Source organism: Anabas testudineus, chromosome 11, assembly GCF_900324465.2.
Source record: "Anabas testudineus chromosome 11, fAnaTes1.2, whole genome shotgun sequence".
In the NCBI taxonomy this organism is placed as follows: domain Eukaryota; kingdom Metazoa; phylum Chordata; class Actinopteri; order Anabantiformes; family Anabantidae; genus Anabas; species Anabas testudineus.
In genome coordinates this window covers 14,340,549-14,365,720 of record NC_046620.1, presented here as the reverse complement: position 1 = coordinate 14,365,720, position 25,172 = coordinate 14,340,549, and the positions used below count along the sequence as shown (strand labels likewise).

General features: G+C 40.8%; 2 protein-coding genes across 3 annotated transcripts; one reads left to right on the top strand and one right to left on the bottom strand.

The window, feature by feature from the left end:
• Window positions 1-398: 398 nt before the first annotated feature.
• LOC113153835 lies at window positions 399-4,987 on the top strand. 2 transcript variants are annotated; one of them, XM_026347696.1, is made up of 6 exons: window positions 399-2,232; window positions 2,355-2,784; window positions 2,887-2,992; window positions 3,076-3,315; window positions 3,439-3,597; window positions 3,730-4,987. In XM_026347696.1, exons 1-5 carry the CDS (start codon window positions 1,683-1,685, stop codon window positions 3,565-3,567), a joined length of 1,455 nt encoding a protein of 484 aa, XP_026203481.1. In that variant the 5' UTR covers window positions 399-1,682; the 3' UTR covers window positions 3,568-3,597; window positions 3,730-4,987. The 2 variants fall into 2 exon arrangements, with proteins under 2 accessions (XP_026203481.1, XP_026203479.1); XM_026347694.1 differs by having other exon boundaries at window positions 3,439-4,987.
• On the bottom strand, window positions 4,081-20,524 carry LOC113153822 (oxysterol-binding protein-related protein 3-like). The gene is made up of 22 exons (XM_026347667.1): window positions 20,431-20,524; window positions 15,090-15,281; window positions 14,482-14,598; window positions 13,526-13,579; window positions 13,333-13,446; window positions 12,978-13,130; window positions 12,783-12,873; window positions 12,465-12,568; window positions 12,175-12,264; window positions 11,926-12,085; window positions 11,602-11,726; window positions 11,352-11,483; window positions 10,939-11,032; window positions 10,062-10,297; window positions 9,167-9,304; window positions 8,700-8,763; window positions 8,246-8,324; window positions 7,911-8,055; window positions 7,200-7,344; window positions 6,956-7,082; window positions 6,559-6,681; window positions 4,081-6,066 (listed from the first exon to the last, which is right to left on the bottom strand). The coding sequence occupies exons 2-22, from the start codon at window positions 15,150-15,152 to the stop codon at window positions 5,970-5,972; spliced, it is 2,451 nt and encodes an 816-aa protein (XP_026203452.1). The 5' UTR covers window positions 15,153-15,281; window positions 20,431-20,524; the 3' UTR covers window positions 4,081-5,969.
• Between the last annotated feature and the right edge of the window lie 4,648 nt (window positions 20,525-25,172).

The window sequence follows — 25,172 nt, the reverse complement described above, 5'->3', positions numbered from 1 at the left end:
AATATATAACTTCAAAGTGTTGTGGCTAAAAACATTGAATTTACAAGAAGGCATACTGCTGTGTGTGGGACTAAAATACAACTAGTGCCTCTCTCTATACTCATCAGTTTCGTGTGCCACCTTCCTGATTCTTCAGATAAAGAGCAACATACTCAACATTACTCAAGATGTTTCCCATTGAATCTGATCACATCACAATTTCCAGTAAAGTGTGTAGCATGGACTTTGGCCAACCTACAGGCCATCTATAAGTCATCATCATCAACATTGTATATCAGAGATAGACTGATGAAAAAGAGAATAAAATAAATGTAAAAAGAGAATCAAGTTTTAATATTGTTTTTTAATCAGTGCAATATCATTGAGGTTTAAGCATGTGCACTTTATAGCCTCTAAACATTAACAAATGCAGTGAGTCATATTAGGAACTTATAAAAAGGGGGGTGTTATTCAGTCTCTTCCTAACTGCATTTTCGTTTTTTGAATTTCCTCTTTCTGTGGATGATTTGACAGCAGATTGCAGAAATTACAGTTAACAGTAATGTCCACGTAAGCATGTCAAATAAATGTCATTAAAACAATGAACTCCAAGTTTAATGTTTAGACGCGTATGTACGTATGCAAGCATGCATGTACATTTATGTTTGTGTGTGTATTTTACTCACAGGTTGTAGTAAACATTTTCAAATCTTGATTTTATCTCAGCCTTATTATTTAGACCTATTTTAGATATTAATTGTACCCAAACTGTGCTTTCTTTGATCCTTTTCTGTCTCAGTATGAAGCATTTTAGCAAAAGCAAAAAGGACGCATTACATTTTAAACGTTTCTTTTTAATATCAGTTCAGTGACAGTGTGGAAGTGCAGTACCAAATATGTATTTCTGCAACTGTGCTCGTGAGGTTGCTGTGATTCTTATGTCAGAACATACATTTCTACTAATGCCTTTTTCCTGTTTGTGTCATCTGAATGAAATTCTGATTGAGATATCACATTATTACAGTATTAACAGATACTGTAGATAGATATGATGCATTTTGGGAGGGAGTGGTATTTAATCTGAGAGAGGACATAGAGTAAAGTGTAAAGTGTGCACAGGTGACTATCAATCGTCTTTTCACTATTTTGGATAAAACCTTTCAATAATATCCCACTAAATGTCAAGCTATGGTCTTTTTAGACAATCATCCACCATGCTACTAAATCTTCAAACTCATATAATAACAAAATGTAGTCAAATAGAATCTAATTTCACCTCATTTGCATATCTTTGTGTGTAATGTTCCATGGTTCTACTGTGACATCATTAGAACAGAACCTGCTGCAAGTACTAAAGTGCAGAATCCTGATCCAGTCAGTCACATACTGAACCTGTCGAGTGAAAGTAACAAGTTTTATTTCTACCGTTCGATCTATTGATAATTTCTCTGTATCTATCTGATACTCATGGAGAGTCGCAAGATACCGAACTTCTTCCAGAAGTTTTGGAAGGAAAAGAAGAGCTTCAAAGAAGACAACAATGTAAGTATTCAACTCTATCAACCTCCTCTTCAGGCAAAACGTTAATCTTTTGAGTCAAATACTGTGTACTGATATATATTTACCAAATTTAATTGTGTATTTACTGTTCACTGACAACATTAACTCAAGAACGAATATATGTGTGTATTTTTTCACAGTTAATGGAGATCTGTATGGAAAGATGCTCCAGCAATCAGGCCAGAATCCAGGAACTTGAAAGGGCAAAGTCGGCTGCACTGCTTCAACAAGCAGAGAGGCTGTGTGCTTCACAGAAAGCCCACACCAGCGCCGTTCTGAAGAGACTGGGTCTCCAACAGGACACCCCTCTCTCACGTCAGCCCTCAGCTCCTCCTAGAGGACACCCTGAATCCTCTCTGAAACAAGGGAGGATCAGGTCTGATTCCCATGGATGGCCTTTAAACATGGACAACTGCAGCGCCACGTCAAGGAACAACCAGACGTGGGATCAAGACACGATTTCTGTTGAGACGCTGCATCACGCTGATGAACTCTACGCCGCAGACAGAGGCCCAAGTCCAGATGCCTCGCTGAACTCTGGGGACAGTCTCAGCTTTGTGGACACACACACTCCAGATGAACTGAGGGCCATTCCACTGCTGAGAAGCCCAATTCTGTCACCCATCACCCCTACACCTCCTCAAACTAAAGCAAGGAGAAGATCCTATCTCCCAGTGCAAACCAGTGGAGCAGGTAAGTTCATCCTATTGAGTAATAACAACTTAATTTACTTAAAACAGAGAAATAACATGGAAACACGTGATCACAGTAAGAATCCTGAGTATTGTTTCGTATTGTGCTGTTAATCTGAGCAGGCACGATGGCAGATGGATGCACGGGCAAGTTAGCCAAGGCCAAAATTGAGGAGTTTATGGAAAGGCTGGGTCAATGTCATCCAGCACCTCATCCTCCAGCTGCTCCTAAAAAACCAGCTATGGCTCCACATCCTCCAACAAACCCTGCCCCAGCCTGCAGAAGTCGTTTACCTCCGGCTGCTCCCAAAAAGACGACTATGGTGGCAAATCTTCCAACATCAGCTGCCTCCACCCTCAAAATTCAATCATGTCAACCTCCGGCTGCTCCCAAAAAGGTGGCTATGGTCCCAAGACCTTCAAAAAGGCCTGCCCCCACCAACAGAAGAGCGCCTAAACATGAAACACAGCTGAAAAAAGAAGACCTCAAGCCTTTGAGGAACCCTTCAGAGAGCCTGTCTCTCTGTTTCAAAAAAATCGACTCAGAGGACTGGTAAGACACAGACACGACAGACCCACCAGCAGAGGAACTGTGGTCTGTTTTTTCTGACACTATGATTAACACGGTTCAATGTTTTTTGTCCTCTAAAAATAGGGAAAAGAAAGTCGATGGACTTAAAACAGTTCGAGCTCTGGCAAGACATCATCCAGAGATTCTGCAGACCAAACTGCATGAACTCTGCATCGTCATCTCTGAAGAGGTATTGTAGACGTGTGTATTTATCTGCTTGTGTCTCTCCTGTGTATGCACACGTTTTCACTGGTGTTGTCATTTGCTATCTAGGTGAAGAACCTGCGCTCTAACGTGGCCTGCGCTGCAATCGACACCATAGCAGAGCTGCATGTTGATCTGGGGAAGACCATGGACCCCGAGGCAGAGCGGACAGGAAGTGCTCTGCTGCTGAAGTTGGCACAGACAACCAGCATCTTCATTCACCAGCAGACCAACCATGCCTTGGATGTGCTGGTGAATGGCTGCAGCCCTGGTAGAGTTATAAAGTGCTCTACTCAACACAGGATTGAGGTATGAGGGGAAGGTCTCATCCACATTTAGTAAGAAGTGTCGCAGCAGTGGCTTTAAAAGAAATGCAACGTTAGCACAGTGGTAAGATTTGTCCAACATTTCCCCATCTCTGTCCTTCCTCAGTCACCCCAGTGCTGCAGTGAGAGGCAGCACAGCAGAACACCTGCACCACCTTGCAGATATCATGGGAGAGGACCGGATCCTGACAGCAGGGAGGATCTTCACAGAGCGCTTCATCATAGCTGTCAGTAAGATGGCTGTGGACGCTGCCCCGCAAGCCAGGTGGGTTACCAAGTGTGGCATTTTCTTGTGCTTGGTGCTTCCAGTGAAAATGTATTTGTCTTTGCTCCATCTCAGACCTTCTGTCTGTTGATACACTTCACATTGCTAAATTACACTTGTATTTTTCCACAGGCAACATGGGCAGAAGATGCTTGAGGGACTCGCTCATCAGAAAGATTTCATTGCTCTGTGGGATAAGTTTGTTCCAAAGAAAGATCAACGTCCCCTGGCAAAGATTTTGAAGAAGATGAGGGAGTAGGCGGAAGTGACAACATCAACTTTGGACCGGCATGGGGAGTAGTGCACTGTCGCCTCACAGAAAGATTGTAGCATGGGCTTGGGTCTTTTCTGTGAGGTGTCTGCAATTTCTCCCCATGCCAGTCTAGCCTTACTCCAGCTGCTGCAGCTTCCTCCCACCATCCCACCATCTTGTTATTACAAGCACGCTTACTTGTAATACAAATATGACTGTTTGAACTGCCATAAAAAACAAACGTTTATTGTGCAGATTTTCGTCTGTTTTCATTTGATGTTAAATCCAATATATGTCACAAATGGTACAGTATCTTATGTTGACTGTTTTCTCAAACGAGCCACACTTTCAAATCATTATTACAACTCAGAGGGATTTACTTATTTGTGTCTGTGAGACAAAACAAGCTAAATAGTGGAGTATTGTTTCAGTTCTCCTCAGTGAAAAACCGCAGCCATAATCATATGCAGAACAAACTGAGTATAAGAAGACAACATACAGAAAAAATGAAGTTCTTTCATCCCTGGAAACTCTGCTTCCATCGTTCAACAAACCCTGCTCCGACCAGCAGAATTTAATCACTTCAACCTCCAGCTGCACCCAAAAAGGCAGCTACGGTCCCAAGATAACCAGCATCTTTATTCACCAGCAGACCAACCATGCCTTGTTATGAGGGGAAGATCTCATCCACATTTAATAATTAGTGTGGCAGCAGTACAGCAATTATAACACAGTGGTAAGATTTGTCCAACATTTCCCCATCTCTGTCCTTCCTAAGTCACCTCAGTGCTGCAGGGAGAGGCAGCACAGCAGAACACCTGCACCAACTTGCACGTATCATGGGAGAGGATCGGATCCTGACAGCAGGGAGGATCTTCACAGAGCGTTTCATCATAGCTGTCAGTAAGATGGCTGTGGAAGCTGCTCCTGAAGTCAGGTGGTTCACCAAGTGTTGCATTTTCTTGTGCTTGGTTTTTCCAGTGAAAATGTATTTCTCTTTGAGAATCACTTGCTGGGATCTTTCTGTGTGGAGTTTGCAAGTTCTCCCCATGCCAGTGTGAATTTACTCTGGGTGCTCCGGTTTCCTCCCACAGTCTTTGTGTAAATTAGGTTAATTGGACACTCTAAATTCCCCTTAGAAATCAATTGGCTGTCAATTAACTGCGGTAAATACAAATTTGTATTTGCATTATAAGATTAATTTCTTATAATACAAATACAGTTTTGATGTGTGGTCTTTCTTCAACATATATATCATAAATGTTAGAGTTAGATGTTAAAAAACATACAAAGTTTTTTCAAATGAGAAACATTTCTGATGATCATTACAATTGGGAGAGATTTACTTCTTTGTATCAGTGAGAAGAACATCAAAGTAGTGGCTCCTCCATTTTATATCCAGACACACCATAACTTGCCAACTGTACAGTTTATTATGCTTCATAAACATGGAGTATTTTTTGCTGTTTTTCTTGTGAAAAACTGCATCCATCATCCCATTACACACTCATAACTGAGTAGAACAAGGCAGCATGTTGAAAAAAGGCTGGAGTCCTTCTTTTAAAACTCGAACCAGTGATCAGCCACTGGCTTAAAGTCATCAGAAAATCCCGAAGTCATGACGTTGACTCAGGTGAGGAATACTCGTGCAGCTTTATCACTCACAATGCTGATCTGTTCTGACCAGCAAAGTCCGTGTGTCATACTGATATCAGTCCAATGACGAGATGTTGAAGTCTCTTAATAAAAGTGCATAACTGCTACAGCAGTTGACAGTGTAGCACTGCAATAAAAGGCACTTTGGAATTAGCTAAGATACAAAAGAATAATGATATGAATTCTTATTCTACACTAAGTGTAAATTACAGTTTTGATAATGAGAGAAGAAAATGTACCCTTCAGGTGAAACATAAGAAAAAACACAAACAAAACCAAATGATATTCTACAGACTCTGTTGATCTGTAAAGAGGAAGCAGCAAGTCCATACGGGGTTGGGTTGTCATGACATAGAATGATTCATGTCAACCAGGTCAGGACACTTGGATGCTGGTCTCATTTCAGCCTTTTACTTCCCTCTTTATAATAAGGCATAGTAGAGAGGTTTGGTTAAATCCAGAGTTACCACAAAACAGGAAAGTCCATTTTGCCAAAGCCAGGGTCTCTGCGCAGCTCCCAGTACGTGTTGTTGCTGACCCATGTGTCATTCTTAGACTTTCTGTCAACACAACACGAATAAAATCTGTTTTTAATGATAAATCACCCATAATTAAATAATATCAGGATATAATAATAATACATTTGTTGTGTCTATACTATACTATACTATACTATACTATAAAGAATGCATAGATAAGAACATTTCTGATTTAAAGCACCTACAAATATAAGGTGAAGATGTATTTTTAATATTCTGCGTGTAACTTAATTAATGATGAGCAGAGCAACTGAATAATGATGAATCACATAATGTTACTTCTGAAATAGGTATGATGTCATAAACAATGACATAATCAGTAATAATTACTTTTTTTGGTCAACAACATCCTCGTTTGTTTATTACAAGGTTAATCACATCTATTTATGACACAAGACACTGTTGCTGCTCTGCAGGTGAGCTCATTATGATATTCAACAGACGTGCACACACTGTGTTTATACACTAAGGTCATCAAGTCATACGCTCACAAACAAGTCAGGAAATGCATACTTGAAAAAGCGTGGCTGATGTGTCATGTTGTTGTCCTGTAACACCTTCTTCCTCTCCCTCTGGAGCTGCTCTATCCTCTGTTTCTGCTCCTCAGCTCCTTCTGTGTTCCCCTCCTCCAGCAGCCTGGTGAAGTAGAGCATCAGACCCATTCAATTCATTAGTAGCAACAGTGGTAGCTACAGCTAACGTTCCAGTCCTAAATGCTAATGCTCACTGGTTTGACTGATACTCAAGAACAAGAAGTATCTATGATGCCACTTCATTGTTCTAGGTTTGAACTACCATAGACTGACGGTTGGGTCCATTTGGTGTGAAACCAAACTTGGCTCACAAAATCATGTATGGGATGATGTCTGTGTACAAAACGAACATTACAAACAGATAAAAAGGTGTCAACCTCTGGTCCGGCCTGAAGCGTGTATCTGTGGTTGGTAGGAGAGGTCTCAGCATAGAGTTGAGCTCATTTAACTCCACCGCCAACTGGGTGAAGCCATAGTACTGTTCGTGGTCCACTGGCATGGGGTCTGCACAGACAGAAAAAACAGCTGCCATGTCATGTCAAGAATATAGTACTGGTCCTGCATTGATCTGCTGTGGTGTAAAAACAGTTTGACTGGCATTGCCTGGCACCAATCACTCACTTGCTCTCCAAATGCACATGGCAGAAGGTGGATCTCCTTGAAACACAGACTCGTGCCATTTCCCAAAAATGGAGTGTACAACTTTTCCTTTTAAATCGGTAATCACGCCCTGAACCTCGTTTACTGTAGAGCTCCACGATTTTGCCTAAAGAGTGTGAAGGGCACAGAAGTAAAAAACTAGAAACGGGAAGAAATATCCTAAATGTAGCACAATGTAGCATTTTATTATTATAAAAACTGCACGATTAGTGAGTATTACAGTCACAGTGCTTAGTTTTGTCCAGAAGAGGGTACTGTTGGCTTTGCCAGTGCTGACAGTACAGCAAGTCTGTTTGAAAAACTGCAGTAATCTTATCACAAAGGAACAAATATTTCAGTGTCAGCTCAGAGAATGACTCAGCTCAGCGTTAAATTCTAGACAATGTGTATAATACTGAATGAATGAGGCACATGAGAACATGACAAATCAATACATATAAATAGAAAGAAACAAGATTTTGTTTTGTAGAATAAGTTAGTCTCTTCAGTAGTACTACACAAGAAATCTGCTGAATAAGCAAGTTACATTCCACCCCCAAAGTAAATAACTAATATTTTTTTCTGCATTGCTAAATCATGAAAACACTTTCTCTCAAAGTCATTTGTGGGTTAAATATCAGCTTATTGCACAAAACAGACAAAGATTTAAATATAGTATGTGTGTTTTCTAACCTTCACAAATGTGACTTTACACTGGCAGGCGTCACTGTTGATGTTTTTAATGGCCATCTCTCCATAGTGTTCAATCCAGCGCTGGCCGCTCAGAATGTTATGAATACAGGACGTCACTTTGTTCCATTCGTAGTGGTCACCAAAGCTGGAAAATTCACACAATTGCTTCACTTAATATGTCAAACAAACATGTTTCATCCCTTATATTTACACATACAGCCTAAAATGTGCACAGTGACAGACACTTCATATTACCCCTACAAAATTAGAAGTGTAAACACTCACCCACATGTAAACAAACACCCACACACTGAGTAAAAGAGTAAAGGGCTTACGCAGGTAGTGTGACATGTGTGGTTCCCATAGGAACGATTTCCATGGATTTGCCCCAGAATTTATTTTTCCATCGGACATCTGAAAGACAATGCATCACAAACTTAGTGCTTTGTGACAATGCCAAATGCCATATTAGCTATAAGAGATTTTCAATGTTTCGTCTGTGGTCTCTTCAGAAAACAGCAGCATCCTACTTCTAAATTATCTTCTTTATTTAAGTGCATGGAGGTAAATGCAAACAATGATGGAAAGTTCCAGTGAGATCACCAACGACACATAAGGTTAAATGAGGTTGCTTAATATTCCATAACAGCAATTTCCACTTGAAATATAACCTACAGCATGTCATAAACGCTTAAGAACAAAGGTGTGGCTTCAGTGATGCAAGTCACAAGTAAACTTAGGCATACAGGGGAAAAATGGTTTATTTAAACCATGCTTACTCATCCTCACCTTGCCAAAAGGTAAAGTTCTTTGAGTCAGCGTGACAAGCTGACACAGGTGGGTGATGACTGACCTAGGAAATGAAGTGATAAAGGTAAATCAAAAACAATACACACTGTAACTCATTAACATGTAGGTTATTTAACAATTTAAGCAATTATGTTACATATAGAGCTTTCATGCCGCCCAGATAGAAATCATTACTACATTTATTTTGAGGGTTTAATATAATTACTGTAAACAGACGAGACCACCACAGAGAACAGGTCAGTGCAACTCAGTTTGTTTACATTGTTTTCTAGTAGACTGGTTAGTGTGCCAAGTCTTTTCCTTCCCCAAAAAACTGTGATCTGAATCTCCATACACATTAATTTATTTTGATTTGTTTTTACTTCCTGTGAACTAAAAGTCTGCCTGCACTTAATGCAATTGTGTGCAATTAATCATGTGTGTGTTGCAAAGTCTGTGATCTCTACCTGTTCAGCTATAAACCTGAAACCTTTATCAGGTCTGTCACACTCGTAGGTCTCTCCCAGAACTGGGTTAAAGGGTTTACTTCCTGCCCGATGGTAGGTGGATGCATAGGAAGATATTGCAAACGTAGCAACATACACCTGTGTAGAAAAGGCAGAGAAGTCTTTATCAGGGATTCAAGGATCTTCTCAACATTAATGATTGTGTATTCGAAGTATGAGATTTGATCATTAACATATTAAACACCCTTATATTTGCCATGTAGGTCTGTCTGATCTGCTTCACTTGTGGGAAAGTTTTATTCACAAAAATTCATACAGAGTAGATATAAAACTTTTGCACAATAGACGTCAGAAATCAGCAAACGTAAACAGAACTACTTTAAGACAGATCGCTAGTTGCAGTAAAGTGGCAGTTATGAATAAATGTGTTTGTGCATGCTTCTTGCAGTTTCAATGTCTTTTAAAAATAGTTTTTTATAGTAAGTATAGATAAGATTTAAACTCTGTGCTCTATGATGAACTATGTTCACACATGAAACCAATTTAGACATGCTGTGTTAAGTGTGTGTTTCCATAAATGTAATTATAAATGTTAACGCTGGTTGGGCATCCTGTTGAATATTATTTATTACGTTACATCGCCTGGTGTGGTGTGAGTTACTTTGATGTTCATCTTTTAATCTGTTCATGTGCTTTTGTGCTTAATGTCACATTAAATAAATTTGCTCTCATATTATGCAGTAAGTCTGTGAGCCAATGTTCCTGTGAGACTGAGTGTAAACTACAAGAGGCTATCTCAAGTCTTTAAGTTATAATTAGTACATGTATACAAAGCACCATCTTGCTTGTGCATTTTTATAGATGCAGTGTTATCACGAGTTGTCTTTCCTCTCACCATGCGTTGATAAGGGTCTTGGGTCTGGTTGGCCCTGTCCAGCAGCTCGCTGTACTCCAGCTCTTCACAAAACCTCTGCAGAGTATTGAGGGGCTCATTGAGCTGCACTGGCATGGCCACCTTTGATAGGTCCTTGCCGATGTTATTTCTTAGGATGTTCCACAAGCTCACACTACTGGTGGGACTGGGAGAGGGCAACGTGGAGCGTCGACTAGTCACGGTCACCACACTGCTGACTGGAGGGGAGAAATGTGGAGAGAAAAGTGGTGAGACAAGAGCAGGGAAAGGATTTGAAAGGATTATGTGAAGGGAGAGGTGTGTCGGTTGAAAGATCATTTGAGGAGATGAGGAGGCTGCACTTAAGGCCCACACTAAACTTGTTTCACTTTAAAAAGTCACATTCAAATATGCAGCATGACACATTACACTGACACAAATCCTTTTTATCAGCTTCAATCTAAATTCTCAACAAAAAACATCTTTAAATACTATTTTTTCTGTTTTGTATAACCTGGAGGCAAAGGTTTATCCAGTGAAAATCTAAAGCAAACACAATCTGCAGCAGATAATCAGTGATGCCTGTTCACAGATGCTTTGTCACACACTCTTTGATGAAATATCACACTGAGTTTGTAAACAAGTTGGCGGCCGTCATGTTGAACACATTGTCTGAGGAAGCAAGTATTTTCTCTGATTCCACACGTTCATAATTCATTTGACACTTTCTGAAAAATACACATAGGCTTAGTCACACTCGAGCGCACAGACATAGACGAGCCTCTGTGAAAGAACAAGGTCTGTTTACACCGTCTGTCTTTCTCTCTGCTGTTTTCGCTTGCACATGCACAGACACACAACCTGCTGCTGCACCATGTACCAGAGTTGTGTCTCTCGCTGCCTCCCTCGTTGCTGCAGGTATCCATGGAGATAGTGTCACTGACATCACTGATGTAAGAGTCATCGTCGGACACCTGGAGACAAAAGAATCAATGGTGGAAAGGCAGCGATTGACCAGAACATGGGACCAAACAATCCACAAAGTAATAAGTCTTTGTCAATAAGAACTGTAAACTACACCCAGTGTAAAGCATTAAACAAACACTGGCTATTTAATTGCCCCTTTGAAAAAGGAGAAGAAAAAAAAGCACCATCAACATCCGCCTATTTGAGAAGTTGAGCAGGAGGAATTCTCACCTATTTCTAACATTTCATAGGCTCAATCAGTCTAATAGATCTAAAGATTGTTCACTTCAAATGAAACATTAACAAGAAAAGTAGGTAGTGTCTGACCTCATTCTCAGAGGAGGAGGAGGAGAGGAGGTACTCCTGAGCGTCAAAAAACTCTGACATCGACTCTGGTATAGATGCTTTGCTCTCATTGGACACCTGGTGGACCAAGGAGTGCGAGCTGCCTGGGCATTCCTGTTTTGATGATACACAGTCAGTTGAGAAAATCTGCAGCTGATGTGTGTAGCTTCACTGTGGTGTAATGATGCAGAATCATGACTTCTAAATCAGTAACTTAATCAGAGTCACTCACGGAAGCATACGTGGTCATTAAGCCCATGACCTGTGCAGGCTGAGGGACCTGCATGTCGACGGTGTGTCTCAGTCTGTCTCTTTCTGCTACCAGGGAACTAAAGGCTGATTTCAGACTAGAGTGGACTGGAAAGAGGAAAATGCAAGAGACAGATCAAAAGAAAAGAAAAAAAAGAGGGAGACAACAGATACACAGTTGTCATGGAAACTTGGAAAAAATCTTACTGTGGAGACACAAACACTTAAAAAACCAAACATATTTTCCTATCTGCAGTAAATGCATTTCCACAGTCATCCTGTACATACAGTATAGGCAGGAACTCACTGTTGCTAGCCAGCCTGCAGAAGTCCTGCTGTAGACGGGATACGTCTGTAGGTGAGTCTGGAGAATCAGCACAGACCTCCTGAGCGTTAGACTCCGTAGTGGAAAGGTTGGGGTTGGAGGCATGGAGACGAGGGGACTTGGAGGATATACAGCTTGGGACCTGGTGGACAAACACAGAGAAAAGTGAACAAATGTAAGACATTTTCCCTTTTATACTCAGTAATCATGAGCACAAAAAGAGTTCTGTACCTGAAGTGTGGTTTTGGTTTCTTTGCCATTGTTTTTTGATCTCCACCTTCTTGGCCTCTTCTCCTTTTTGGGGAGGTCATAAGTAGATACCTGTGGTAATACAAATATCCAGTACTGAAATAAGCACCCAAACACATTACAAACATTAAATTAGGTCCATGATTAAAATCACTATGTTGCTTTTCACTCCACAGGCATGTTCACAGGACATTACAGCAAGTAACATATTAGACAAAGAACATGGTCGCATTTCACACTATGGTCAACTTAGATCTTCTGCCTTTGCTTACTGGTAGTGCACTGATAGCTGGAGCTGAGTATGTGCGGTGGAGGACCTCCATGCTCTTTAGCAGTAGGTTGAGTTCGAGGAGGTATGATTCACATTCCTCCAAGTCTGAGTGGAAAATGGATTATCATTAATATTATTATTGTTATGATGATAGTTTGGGTGCACAGAGACAAACATGAAAGTCAAACATGAATGATTAAATATGATTCACTGGTGTGAGACAAACTGCAGGAAAAACTGAAAAAAGGCAGAGCAACGGACAAGCCAGTAGACAATTAGTAAGGCAAGAAAGAAGACAAAGCAACAAACAACAACCAACCTTTGCAGCACTTGTCCATGTCTTCTGAGGAGTGGAGCCAAGAGCTAACCTTAGCCTGGTGGACTGACGCCTGTTTGGTAAGGGTAGCCCTCTGTTTGAGAGGGAGACACAGGTGAGACATATGACGCATAACTTCACAGAAACAACAACAACATCAAATACTGTTTTTTTCTGCAAAGAAGCAGTTGGACTTGCTTTTCTGAGGGAGTCACTGAGTGAGGGGGAAGATGAGGCATGTGGGTGGAAAAGGTGCCTCTCATGGGGATACATGGCGATCTCGTTCTGCCGATACACACGGTGGTGACGCAGCTTTGACACCCACTCCTCAAACAGCTCCGGAGACTTCACCTGGGTGCCATAAATTTAAATTAGGAGCGGTAACTTGGAGAAAGCTGATGTGAGCGCCTTTGTCTTTGAAACAGTCACAGGAAATTAAAGACAAAGCACGTAGGTGTGGAGAAATTTGTGTATATCCTTGAGAAAGAGATAAGACTGAATCACAGTGAATTCAACAAAACCTGACTCATTTGTGCTAGTGAGAAAGAATTACCTTTAGATGATAGATGTTATCCTCTGTGTCCAGGTCAATACACATAGCTTTCTTCTTTATTGACATGACAGAAAGGCCAACGTCTATGCAGCCGTGAAGCTTTCCCTTCTTCAGCTGTGACAAAACACTTTTTTAGTATGTATGTATGTATGCAAGAATGACAGGCAGATGGTGCTCTTGAGGTGATACCTACATCACTTCCATGCTTTGCATACTTCAAGAAGCCATTCTCCAACAGAAAGTACCTCTGAGAGGAAAGAAATCAAACTTAACATTATTCACAAGAATTACAGTATTCAACCCGTAGGTTTATTGCAATAGTTTAAAACTAAAACTAAAAGGCATTGTACAGTTTTGCATCAATAACACAACATTCCCTTATGCCTGACATAAATTTTACAGCAGCAGCAGCAGCCGCAGCAGTAAAATAAGTGATGAGCACACCTCATTCACTGTGGTTTAACAATAAAATGAATACACTGACAAGGCACATGTGGGTTCAGATGTAGTCTATTAAAGTGGCAATTCATGTTGCAAGGCAGAAGTTTCCAGGTATGCATGAGCAGACGCACAGAGAATAGAGGGGGAGGAAGATGAGTCAGGGTTACATTATAATCAGGTGGGAATAAAAAGAATAGAAAGAAGGAAATACAGAGGACTATAATGGTGGAGAGGAGGAAATGTCAAAAAAAGCTTGAGGTATTAAACAGCAGCAGGTCAGAACTCTATTTAGACATTTGGGGAGAACTAAAACTATTTCTGGTTCAATCCTGATGCAGAAAATAAAGTGCAACTAAAACCCACATGCACAAATGCTGTTCATATATAACTGCAGCATGTGTTCACAAAAAATGGATGTGACCATTTGTAGAACATCATCCTTCCTTTTATGAGGCACAACTACAAATGACAAAGAGAAGAAAACTAAAGAAAGAAAACTAGGTTTTGCTCCAGTTAAACAACATCACAAATGCAAAATAAAGCCATTACCCCATGGCTGACTAATTGGCGAATCTTGTATGAAACGCAATAAAGATCTTTAGTTCAGTAAAATACAGCCGCAAAGTGGTAGTGGTGTACTGCAACAACAAGTGATGTCTCACTGCTGTTTCTGTCTAGGGCTTTAAGAAGAGTAGGTCAGGTGTTCACCTTATGCCATCCCTTCATGGGCCACTTCCTCCTCTTGAGCAGTAAGCCCTCCTGTCTGTGGGGCTCCTGCATGTTGGCAGGAAGCCCCCTGAGCCCCTCCACAATTTCCCAACTGTCCTGGAGGGAGACACAGGTTGTGAGTTAGATACAATGACATCAACATACATAACAAAATCTTTACCCAGAAACAGGCCACATATCATTTCTGCAGATATCCTTAATGCATTATACCACTTTAGTGCAGAATATAACTGTACAGACTCCAGTACTGGTTATAGTAAGCACAATAACAATGTATTTTTTCAGGGTCACAAGATGTGGTTTGCTTACATAGCAACACTAAAATGTTTAGTTACAGAGAACAATCATTAATAATCTAATCACTATGAATTGTTTGATTTAGACAGCTAACACACACACACACACACACACACACACGATTGTAAATTATTAATATCTGACCTGCTTCACATCCCTAGGGATAGTATGATACATCTGGAATCAGCTCATATTAAACTGAGAAGAAAAACCAAGTGCTCAAACGCCAACAGTGGCTGCAAGCACTTGTTATTCACACAACAAACACACACACAGACCCACACAAGTACCTGGTTGCTGTCATGTTTAGAGGAGCCGCTGCTGTCACTGTGAGTGGGCGATGGTGACATCATCTTTTTGCGACTTGACTGCTTTCTGCCCTCCGTTGTATCGTTTCTGGGGAAACCGTGGCAGCAGAGATCACAGCAGAGCTGTCAGGAGCATCACTCTGACCTTTGAAGGCCACTTTGCAACAGTCAGAACTGAGGAGAAAGGTTAAACCAAACCGATGTTAGAGCAGCACAAAGATTTTACTGATTTTATAGAGGCCATTAGCAGCAAGATAAAAACAGAGAAGGAATCATTTACTCATTGCCTGTCTGACTAACTAACCCAAGGCCCAGGCCGAAGCAGCATTATTTTAAGGAAGTTAAACACATATATCCTGAATAAAAACACAAGAGGCTAATGAGCCTTTATCTGTGTTCAGACTAATGTTTGACTTGTGTGGATAAAATTTAGCTTAGAAAACACATAAGCTTGAGCAAATATTTGCATTTATATCAGCATTTCTCACCATGTTGGTACCATACAAGCTTATGATCAAATGCCCACTTATAAACAAGCGTGTGAGCATCCAGCAAAAAATCCCACTGGAAAGTGCAGAGCATGATACTTAATGAACACTAAAAACATGAGCACCTAGTAATGAAACTGGGTGATGAATGGAGTCTTTCGGTAGATTAAATACTACTGTACAGTACATGTATTTTACAGTCCAGTGCATTACAGTGAGCAGAGGGTTAGCAAGGAACACAACATTCTCACTGTGATGTAACATACATTCCTCTGCTTGCCACAAATGACATGCTCTAACCTGGCTGTACACATAAATGAGTGGATGCTTGTTATACCTCAGTTTGTGTTTTATAGTCACCCACTGAGTATGCTGACACAAAGACTAAACTCAGGTGTGTCTGTGTGGCTGTGCAATATAGTTATGAGCAACACACATTTCTACTGTATTTATCAGGTGGACTAGCACAGCTGCAGTAGTCTGAGTGCCTGTGGTCGTGTCTGTTTGTCTGTGTGTGCTTGCATGCATGCAAATTCTATGTGTAAACTTCTGGATTTTAACTATGCTGTTAACTACATCCTCTGGAAATGGCCTTGTGGTTTAAACGAATATGTGTGTATTCTGAAGTTCCCCAAGGCCTCACTTAGAGTCAGCACCATGCCCAGGACATGAGTCATCAGCAGGAAAGAATGTGCTCCGTGCTTCGATACCCCCGACACACCATAACATACAGCTAGCTACAGTCAACACTCAGCTAAAAGCAGACTGAAACACATGGACAGCCCACTTACTTCACAGCTCTGGAGCACAGATTAAAAGGACAGACAACATATTTGAGTAGGCTTCAAATGATAAACTTGATTTATCTCATCAAGCTGTTATGTTCACACTTTTCAGGCTGTGCCTGCCTAGCATCTTGAGAAGCATTTGAAGCTTTATGGATATAAATCAAGTTAGGATTTCAACATACATACTTTCTGTGTGTAAATACATTTATGTGTAGTGTTTATACAATAAAATACCCACGTATTGTACATACTGCACTGGCATGTAACGTAGGGCCTCAGGACCTCAATAGTAAATTCAAAACTTCAACTAAATCCTTTACATACAGTCATGATTATACAGTATATGCAATAATCAGTCAGTAAGGGCAACAGCATCAAGAATCATCAATTTACACAACACTGTCAGCCCTGTCTTCCATTCCTCAGCCTTTTTCCTTTTCACACAACTGAGCCGCAAACTCTGCAACTACACACTTCCTTAGAACAAAACCTCAAAAATCATCTGTGTATAGATACACACAGATACACAGATTTTGTTTGAAGTGTCAATACTTCATTACACTTCCTCATTTCACAAGATTAAAAGCTTGTGTAAAAACTATGTATTGGCCTATTTCAGAGAGCACTGTAAAATCTGTGAATGTGATGTGAGTCCCTGAATATCCTACTGAGTGGCCTACTTACCTCACCTGAGTGATTACTGTAGTACTGTACACCACAGAGCCTCCTGCACTGTAACACTAGAAGTGCTGGAGTTTTGCCTTCAGTCTTGTGTAATGAGAGTCAATCATTAATGGCACAACACCTTGTAAATGATCTGTTAAGATGGAAAGGGGTTATCTTGCCAATGCAAAGTCAGAAGGCCCAAATGAGGGGATAAAAGGGTTAAAGGTTTCTCTTTCCTGCCCTTACATGTATCAAAATATGAAAAATAAACTGATCAAAAAAGGAATTAGAAAGACGTTTTTCTGGATGTTCGACAGAATCATGACAGTAGGTCTAACACCCCACTCACAGTTTCTAAATGAATTGACTTTGGTATTCTCACCTTTCTTTCCTGTTGGTATATTTTCTCTTTCTCTTTATTTTTTACACAGAGGAAAGTCCTCACATTTCACTGAGAACAGGTATTTCCCCCCAGGGTTGCTCTTCAAGATGTGATGTTTAAAAGTAGGCAAGGACCTGCTCAACATCAGAAGGCAAAGGCAGAAATGTAAATGCACACTAAACCAGAAAACAGACCTTTTCTTCTACCAATCCCATTTCTGGCATGAGTAATAGACTTGAAAGGACATAAACCACTTGCGGCAATTACTCATTACAAGGCATTAAGTCCATAGTTACAGCTTCCTTGAGTTTAGCGTTTTGTTAATATTTACAGAAATCTCCATGGCTTGCATAAAAAAAAGCCCTTCCTCTTGTTCACCAGTGTCTGCAGATTAAAAGGTGAAAGCATGAAGAATGGTCAAGCTGGAGTTTCCAGTCTGGCTTGATAAACACACAGATGTCAACTTGACAGCAACTCCATATGCTTTCTGTCTTTACACATTCTTACAGCAGCAGGACTGCCATCAACTCAACTGTCCAAATAGTTTGTATATATTCTTCTATAATAGCTGATTGTGACTGCTGATGATGCCGCAGATGGCCCATCTGTGACTCTAGCTCCAGTAAAGTGCCAGAGTCTTCTTCTAAAGCTTCTTCACAGACTTATAGAGCTAAAGCTCTGCATGATCCTCTGATTATCAAACTGACAGCGAGTACAAGATGCTTTAAATAGACTCACATCTGGCACAAGTGTCTAGCTACTTCAACACCCACATTTTACAGGAAAATTGTGTAATGGGTGTGTGACAGCATATGGTCTTGGATTGGTTAGTGGCAGTAGCACTTAGTTAACCTGACCTCTGACATCATCACTAACTGGCTGATGGCTCAGACTTGTCTGAAGATATTTTTAACAACATTCTTCATCAGAAAGTAATACAGCGCCTGTATGCTCAGGACGCAGCCAGAGGACAACTAGCGTGTGTGTGTGTCGGGGAGTGATCGAGGAGGCAAAAAGCAGCCCCAGTGTGCCATTCATTCATCTGTCAGGTATTTTCAGGCGTCATAACAAGAACCAACACTCTCACAGATTCTTGACCGACATGTTTTTCAAAATCTGCATCACAAAAGATGTCTTTCTGTTTCTTCCCTGCTGAGACAAGGGACACTTTGTGTTACTGCTCAATCACGCGTTGCTATGGATACAAAAAAAAAAAAAACATCCCAGAGGCAAGACTATATTCATTTGTTTGTTCTTTATGGAAAATCTAAGGGCATAAAACACAGGGTTATTTTTAGAATCTGTGTTGATGATGGTGACGATGATGATGATGTTAGGATTTCACACCAGTCTCCAACCAGCCGGCTTGACAGGAAGTAGGGCATAACATCTTCTAACTTTACAAAAACCATAGGAGATCACAGGTGGGTTATTCTCAAAGAGTCCACTTGGTGAATTAGTCCAGGCAGGAGTGCTCTGTATTTACCAGCTTTTAGGTGGGTGTTGTGTAAAGGAGAGAATGACATAGAGATAACTCAGTGAGTCACATTGGCACTGTTGAATGTTTACGCCCAGAGAAGCTGCAGGAAAAATCATTTTCACCGGTCAGTTATCAGATAATTGAGAGAAGTTATTTCTTCCTGCGGTGCATTTCTCCTTTGGATCATGACAATACAAGAGACGGAGGACTGAGCAGTGCCTCCAGAAGTCGATGGGGACTCAATGTCTTGCACAAGGGCCACTTCAACATTCCAACACAAGTATGAATCCAAATAGCTGGGCTGCTTTTTACTGCTACTCTTACCACTACCACTTAACATATCTGGACTAGGAAATATTCCACATTTCTGGGGATATTTTGTCTGAGAGAGTCTTAAACTCAAAGGTATTCAGTTTAAAACTGCATAATTATAGGTTATTAAGAGAGAATAACAGATTATCTCATTATCGGAGAAGCTAGAACTAAAGAGCGTCCTCCATTATTTCCTGTAAAGTAAAAATCTGCACATGCTCTTTGTGTCTTCGTTACAGCTCTACGAACCCGCCTCACCCTCAAGAAGCATCAGAGCTACAGATTTGTTTACACTAGCTTGAATACCAGGCTGGCAATGTGGGCTTAAAGTCGATCTGGCGAACAGCACAAAGACGGCGATGCCATCACAGCACCACACATGCACAAAACAACCCAGTTTGGACCGAGAGGTTGCTGGCCAGGTGTTGATGTAGAGTGTAAAACGTAGCCACTCAAGTGCCACAAAGGCTGAAGCAGAAAGCACTGGCTGACTCATGAGTGCTTCATGAATGAACAGAGATCAGGGCTGCATCCAGAGATGCTTGCTGTTAATTACTGGTCTACCTGCTAAGTGTCCATCACAAATGTGTGCAAAGCAATATGCTCACTAGCAAAAGACATTTCATTTACTGTTATGAAAGCCTAACAAGTCACAGTTGATCATGTTTCAAATGACATTACACCAATGATCCTCCTATGGAGTGACCTCCATGCGTAATATGAACCCACTGAACAAATATATAATAGTATAATATGTTGTTTATCCTGGGGATGAAGGCAGGGCAGCATCCAGCAAGGTGAGCAGGGTTTGACGGGGACACACTCCACCGGCATGAAACCACAGGTGTCCCGTTGAGACTGAACAGCCAACACAGCCATTCAAACTTGTCAGCGCAGAAAAAAATGTCCAGCATGAACCATGTGGCCGTAAACTCGGTGCCCGATAAAAGAAAAAAAGAAAAAAGCGTAAGACACCGCGTTCAAACCGTCCACAGCCTCTGACGAGCTAGTTGAGCGCCTGGTGTTATGAGGAAGTCCATTAATAATTCTATCGAAAGCCGTGTTTCACTTGGCGCTGAGGACGCGACGGGAGCGCCGTCAACTGAGACGGAAGCTACAACACAAGCAGCCAAAACAGAGCCGTTTTCACACGGGTCGTGAGTATTTATAAAAAAATATAAAATAAAATAAAAAAAGATGTACTCACCGGAAAGCTTACAGCATCTTCTCCGGACGGCAGAGACGCGCACCGTCTCTCACACCGCGGACTGACGCTGGTTCGCTCCGGGCTTCCAGCGTCGTGGTCGGGGAGGAGTTTGCAGTAAGTGACGTAAGGAGTGAGTGACGCCCGTCTTAACCAATCACGATGTAGTATTTCGCCAAAGAGGCCGGGCGGGCTCGTTTTTGAACGGACGGTGGTGTGACGTGGACACAATGTCAAATCCATGGATGGGAAAGAACAACAAATAAAAAAAATAAAAATAAAAATAAATAAAAATAAGACAAACAAACAAAAAAAATCAAAATCAGACAAGCAAACAAACAAAAATCAAAACAAGACAAACAAACAAACAAACAAAAATCAAAACAAGACAAACAAACAAACAAAAATCAAAACAAGACAAACAAACAAACAAAAATCACAATCAGACAAGCAAACAAACAAAAAATCAAAACAAGACAAACAAGCAAACAAACAAAAAATCAAAACAAGACAAACAAGACAAACAAACTTAGGCACACATAAAAGGTGAGAGTCAGGTGAGGGTCCAGCTGTTAAAGTGCAACAAAGTATTTCTACTTTACTTGAGTATTTCCATATTGTTGCAGTATCGTACTTTTACTTCACTGGCTATGTTTACTTAATTGCTGCTGTTATTGACTAGTTAATGATTGATTGCTACTGATTAATAAAACAAAACATGCAGTACTGTCATAAGCACAGCCACAGTGTGATATTCATTATTATCATATCATTATTATCATATTCACGGATGTGAAATGATTTTTATCTAAGTGACTGATGCAGGACTTTTACATGTAACAAAGTATGTCCACACTGTGATACCCTGTTTCTTTTTCTATTTTTATTTCACAAAATATGAAATTCTAGTATGATGTACTGTACATACTTTCAAATTCGCAACTGTGACAGCCACCAGGAGCAGCAGCAGCTTTAAACAAGCTTTACATGGAAAATGAGAGACAGCAGTGAGTCTAGGATATTTTTCAATGGGATGGTCAGACTGGGGGAACACACTCAAACAAGGGCCCACATTTGGAAAAAGACAATACACAAATAATAGGCTGTATATAGACAGTCATTCTTCACTGTCAGACATGCCAACAATGCAACTTTGTGTATGCTAATGTGGAATAAAAACAATAAAATGCACATTGCAGCAAGTTTGTAACTAGCAAATACAAGCGTCATTTTGTAGAGTGACACAAAACGTGAATACATATTAACATTAAATTGTAAATAATTAAGGAGTCTTTTGTAACAATTATTTATTGCAGCTTCAAATTTAAGCACTCGTGATGGAGGTTCTACAGCCTGCATCCATTATGTTTCAGTTATGCAACAGATTCTTTTAATATTATTGCTTGTTGTGGATTATAGGAGGTAGTTTGTTCATATACAGTTTAAAGGCAGTGGGTGTGGAGTTACTATGTCATAATACTGTGTCTGCTCTCATTGCTCCATCATATAATACACAGTCCAATTGCAAAAGATGACTTTACCACAACTGCTGACTGTGATCTGAGAGCATGAGTACACAAATTGGTTGTATGATTGCACACATTAAGAGTGAGAAGCATTTCTAAAACATCATTTTCTTATGAGAAGGTTGTGCTCAGTCAGTCCTCCTGTACTGTCCTTGTAGTGCTCCAAACCACCTTCATGCTTTGGATTTGTTTACCCAACAAAACAAATGTTCTCCTTTGCATGGGCACGAGGTGGCCGCTTCCTGCCTGGGTTTATTTCTATAGCAACAGAGAGAAGGGAAAACATGCAACAGGGGGGGAAAAAAAAAAAAAAAAACATCTTTGAAAGGGAGAGTCAGAGCTGGGTGTGTCCAGAAATTCAGAGGAGACAAAAACTAATGTGAGCTTTTGGAGTTTCAAGTAACACAGCACCGTGTCAGGATGGAAACCGAATGCTGATATGTAGAGCTGTGTTGGTAGAAGTAGAACGCACAGGAAGACGAGTCTTTCAATGGTCAAAGCCAGGTGGATTCGCTTGTGCTTACTGTGCGATTGTAGTCACAAGGGAACACACCCTTGCATACCTGTAAGAGACAGAGAGACACAGCAGACTCCACCTGTCTGTCAGCCACGCCTGTCCACACACACACACACAAATACACACACACACGCAGATTCAGTGAGTGATTGAAATTTTAATTTGAAAAAAGGGAATAATGAAGCGTGCGATGCATACACTTTTAAGTCGGTATGTGCCAGTATAGTTATTTATATCCTCTATCACTTCTCTGTGTGTTACAGTGCGTACACACAGACACACACACATACACACACACTGTGGAAGCAGATAGTGTGTGACAGTGTCATCTATAGGTTGAATATAGTTACTGCACACTGAGCAGCCTGTATACATGCTGGAAATAGAATTTGCCTTGCTGTAGGCTTCTGGTTGTCAGTCAGTCGATGTGGAACTTCGTTTAACAACCTGAATTGCAGGGAGGTTGTTCGATTAGTTTTTTTGCACTGCATCACTAGGTTTATAGTTGACTTAGCGGGGCACACTGTGCACTCCGACTTCAATGAAAAGAGCCAACACCCTTCATCTAGAGAACATTTTGTCTCACTCTTGCTCTCGGAAGTGTCCTCGAGGAACACAGTGACAGTCTTTGTTCCTTAGCTGATCCTGACCTCTGATCCTTGGCTGGATAAAACCACGAGGGAACCCTCGCCCTTCATTTTTGTGCAGCTAAGCACAATTTTACGTGGAGAAATGCCCCTTGTAAGCACCAAAGTTTACTGAAACACTTAAGCCCGAGGCCTCTCCACAAGGTGGGGCCTCAAGATTAGCAAATAATGCAGATGCTGCCTTTAGGCTCCTATTCAGTTGATATGGTGATCTAGTGGTGTTAATCAACACAGCCATGTTGCCTGAATGCTGATGTCAGCACTCTAACTGACTGGCAATGACATTAACATGCTGATATTCATGCACAGTACGCACTTATCCTGAATTAGCTGACTTTACGATGAAATTATGTGGCAACCTGTTACTTCACGTCACGTCTACATAAGGTGTCTAAACAGGACAAGTTGTATTGATTTAACTGACTAAAGTAATATTAACATACAGAGTCAGTTTATATTAGTTATTATTACACCACAGACTTTGAACTGCATCACTGGAACATTTATGGCATGAAAATATGAATATTCTGAGACGTTCCAAGTTCAACAACTATCTTCCACGTGCAACTATTGAACCTGTTGTATGTTTTAATTGACTCTAGAAATGTAATAATCAAGAAAAAAGTATAATGCAAATAATTTGGAGAGATTTGTTTTAACTGAGCTTCAACAAGCATCCCTTTTTCACTCTGGAGGTCCCACAACAGCGTCATGACTAACGCCATCAATTGTGCCACCTATGACAAGACATTGTGTGCGCTTATTTGTATTAGTTATATGGTTAAGGTTAAAAGGGTTAGACCTACATATATAGGGTTAATAGACAATGGAAAAAAGAAATAAATACACATAGACGAGTGAAGGAAAATCCCTGAATGCTTGGCCCCCGACAGCGAGGGGATCCAGTGGCTGTTTGTTGACATGGCGTGGGTCCACTGATGTCCGTAGAGAAAAGGATCACGGTAAATAGAGTTACAAAATAAATAGAGTGCAACTTCATTCTGAATCATCACTTTTATCTTATAAGCATCATTTTGTCTTGACTGGAGTGGTCTCTTCCAGGATGATGATACCCCTGTTCATAGGCCATGAGAGGACACTGGATGGTTTGATGGGTGTGAAAATAAAGTCAATCATATTCTATTGGCTTTGTAGTTACAACACCTATGGGACATTTTAAACTGACATGTTGACAAGACAGTGCTCTCTAACACCTTCATCTAATTTATCAAATTGATGACAAGTTCCAGGCTTCCTCTCACATCTGTGAAGGACTGTGCAGCACTCCCACTATCACACAGCTACTTCTAAATGCTATATTATTCCATGTCTGCAGGGGGCAACGTTGCACAAAAGCAGTTCTGTGTGGACCTCAAGTCGACAGCTGGGGATCAGATGTCTCAGCTCCCTAAATTACTGACTGACAACTTTGTTTTAATGACTCATAAAGCCCACATTTTTGTTCCCCTTTGTTTGTGACTTCGTTTGCTCCGTTAGTTTGCTCACACGTCCGTGTGCATGTGTGCGTTTTTGTGCTTGCTTTCATGTTTTTGATGTGTGCTCATGTGGCCCTGCACACTCACAGTGTTCACAGTGTCTACATGCTGAACGTGTGTGTGTGTGTGTTATCTCCTGTGCAGTTCAGTGATCTTAAGGCATTACATTTTATCATGGTCATTATGTGATTGAGGCTGATTATGTGCATGCAGACAGTTTCTATCAAACTTGGTAGATCAAAGAGACTCTCTCTCTCTTTCTTTCTATCTATCCCTTACACTACCCTCCTTATTCCTCTATCTACCCCTCCAGTCTATCCACCCTTTCAACATGGCAATAGCATGCTCTCAAATTTTTTCCAGATGTTGAGTCCCTCCCTTCCTCTTTTCCCTGCTCTATTCCCCCCATTCCTAATTCTAACAGGGCTGAACTGGAGCCCCAAAGTTCTGCCACCCCCTCCTTTTCTTGCTAACCCACTCACTTCTTCTCCTCTTTCTCTTCCCCTCCCCATTTTGCTTGACATATTGGTATAAACGACAAAACGTGACCTCTGGAGGT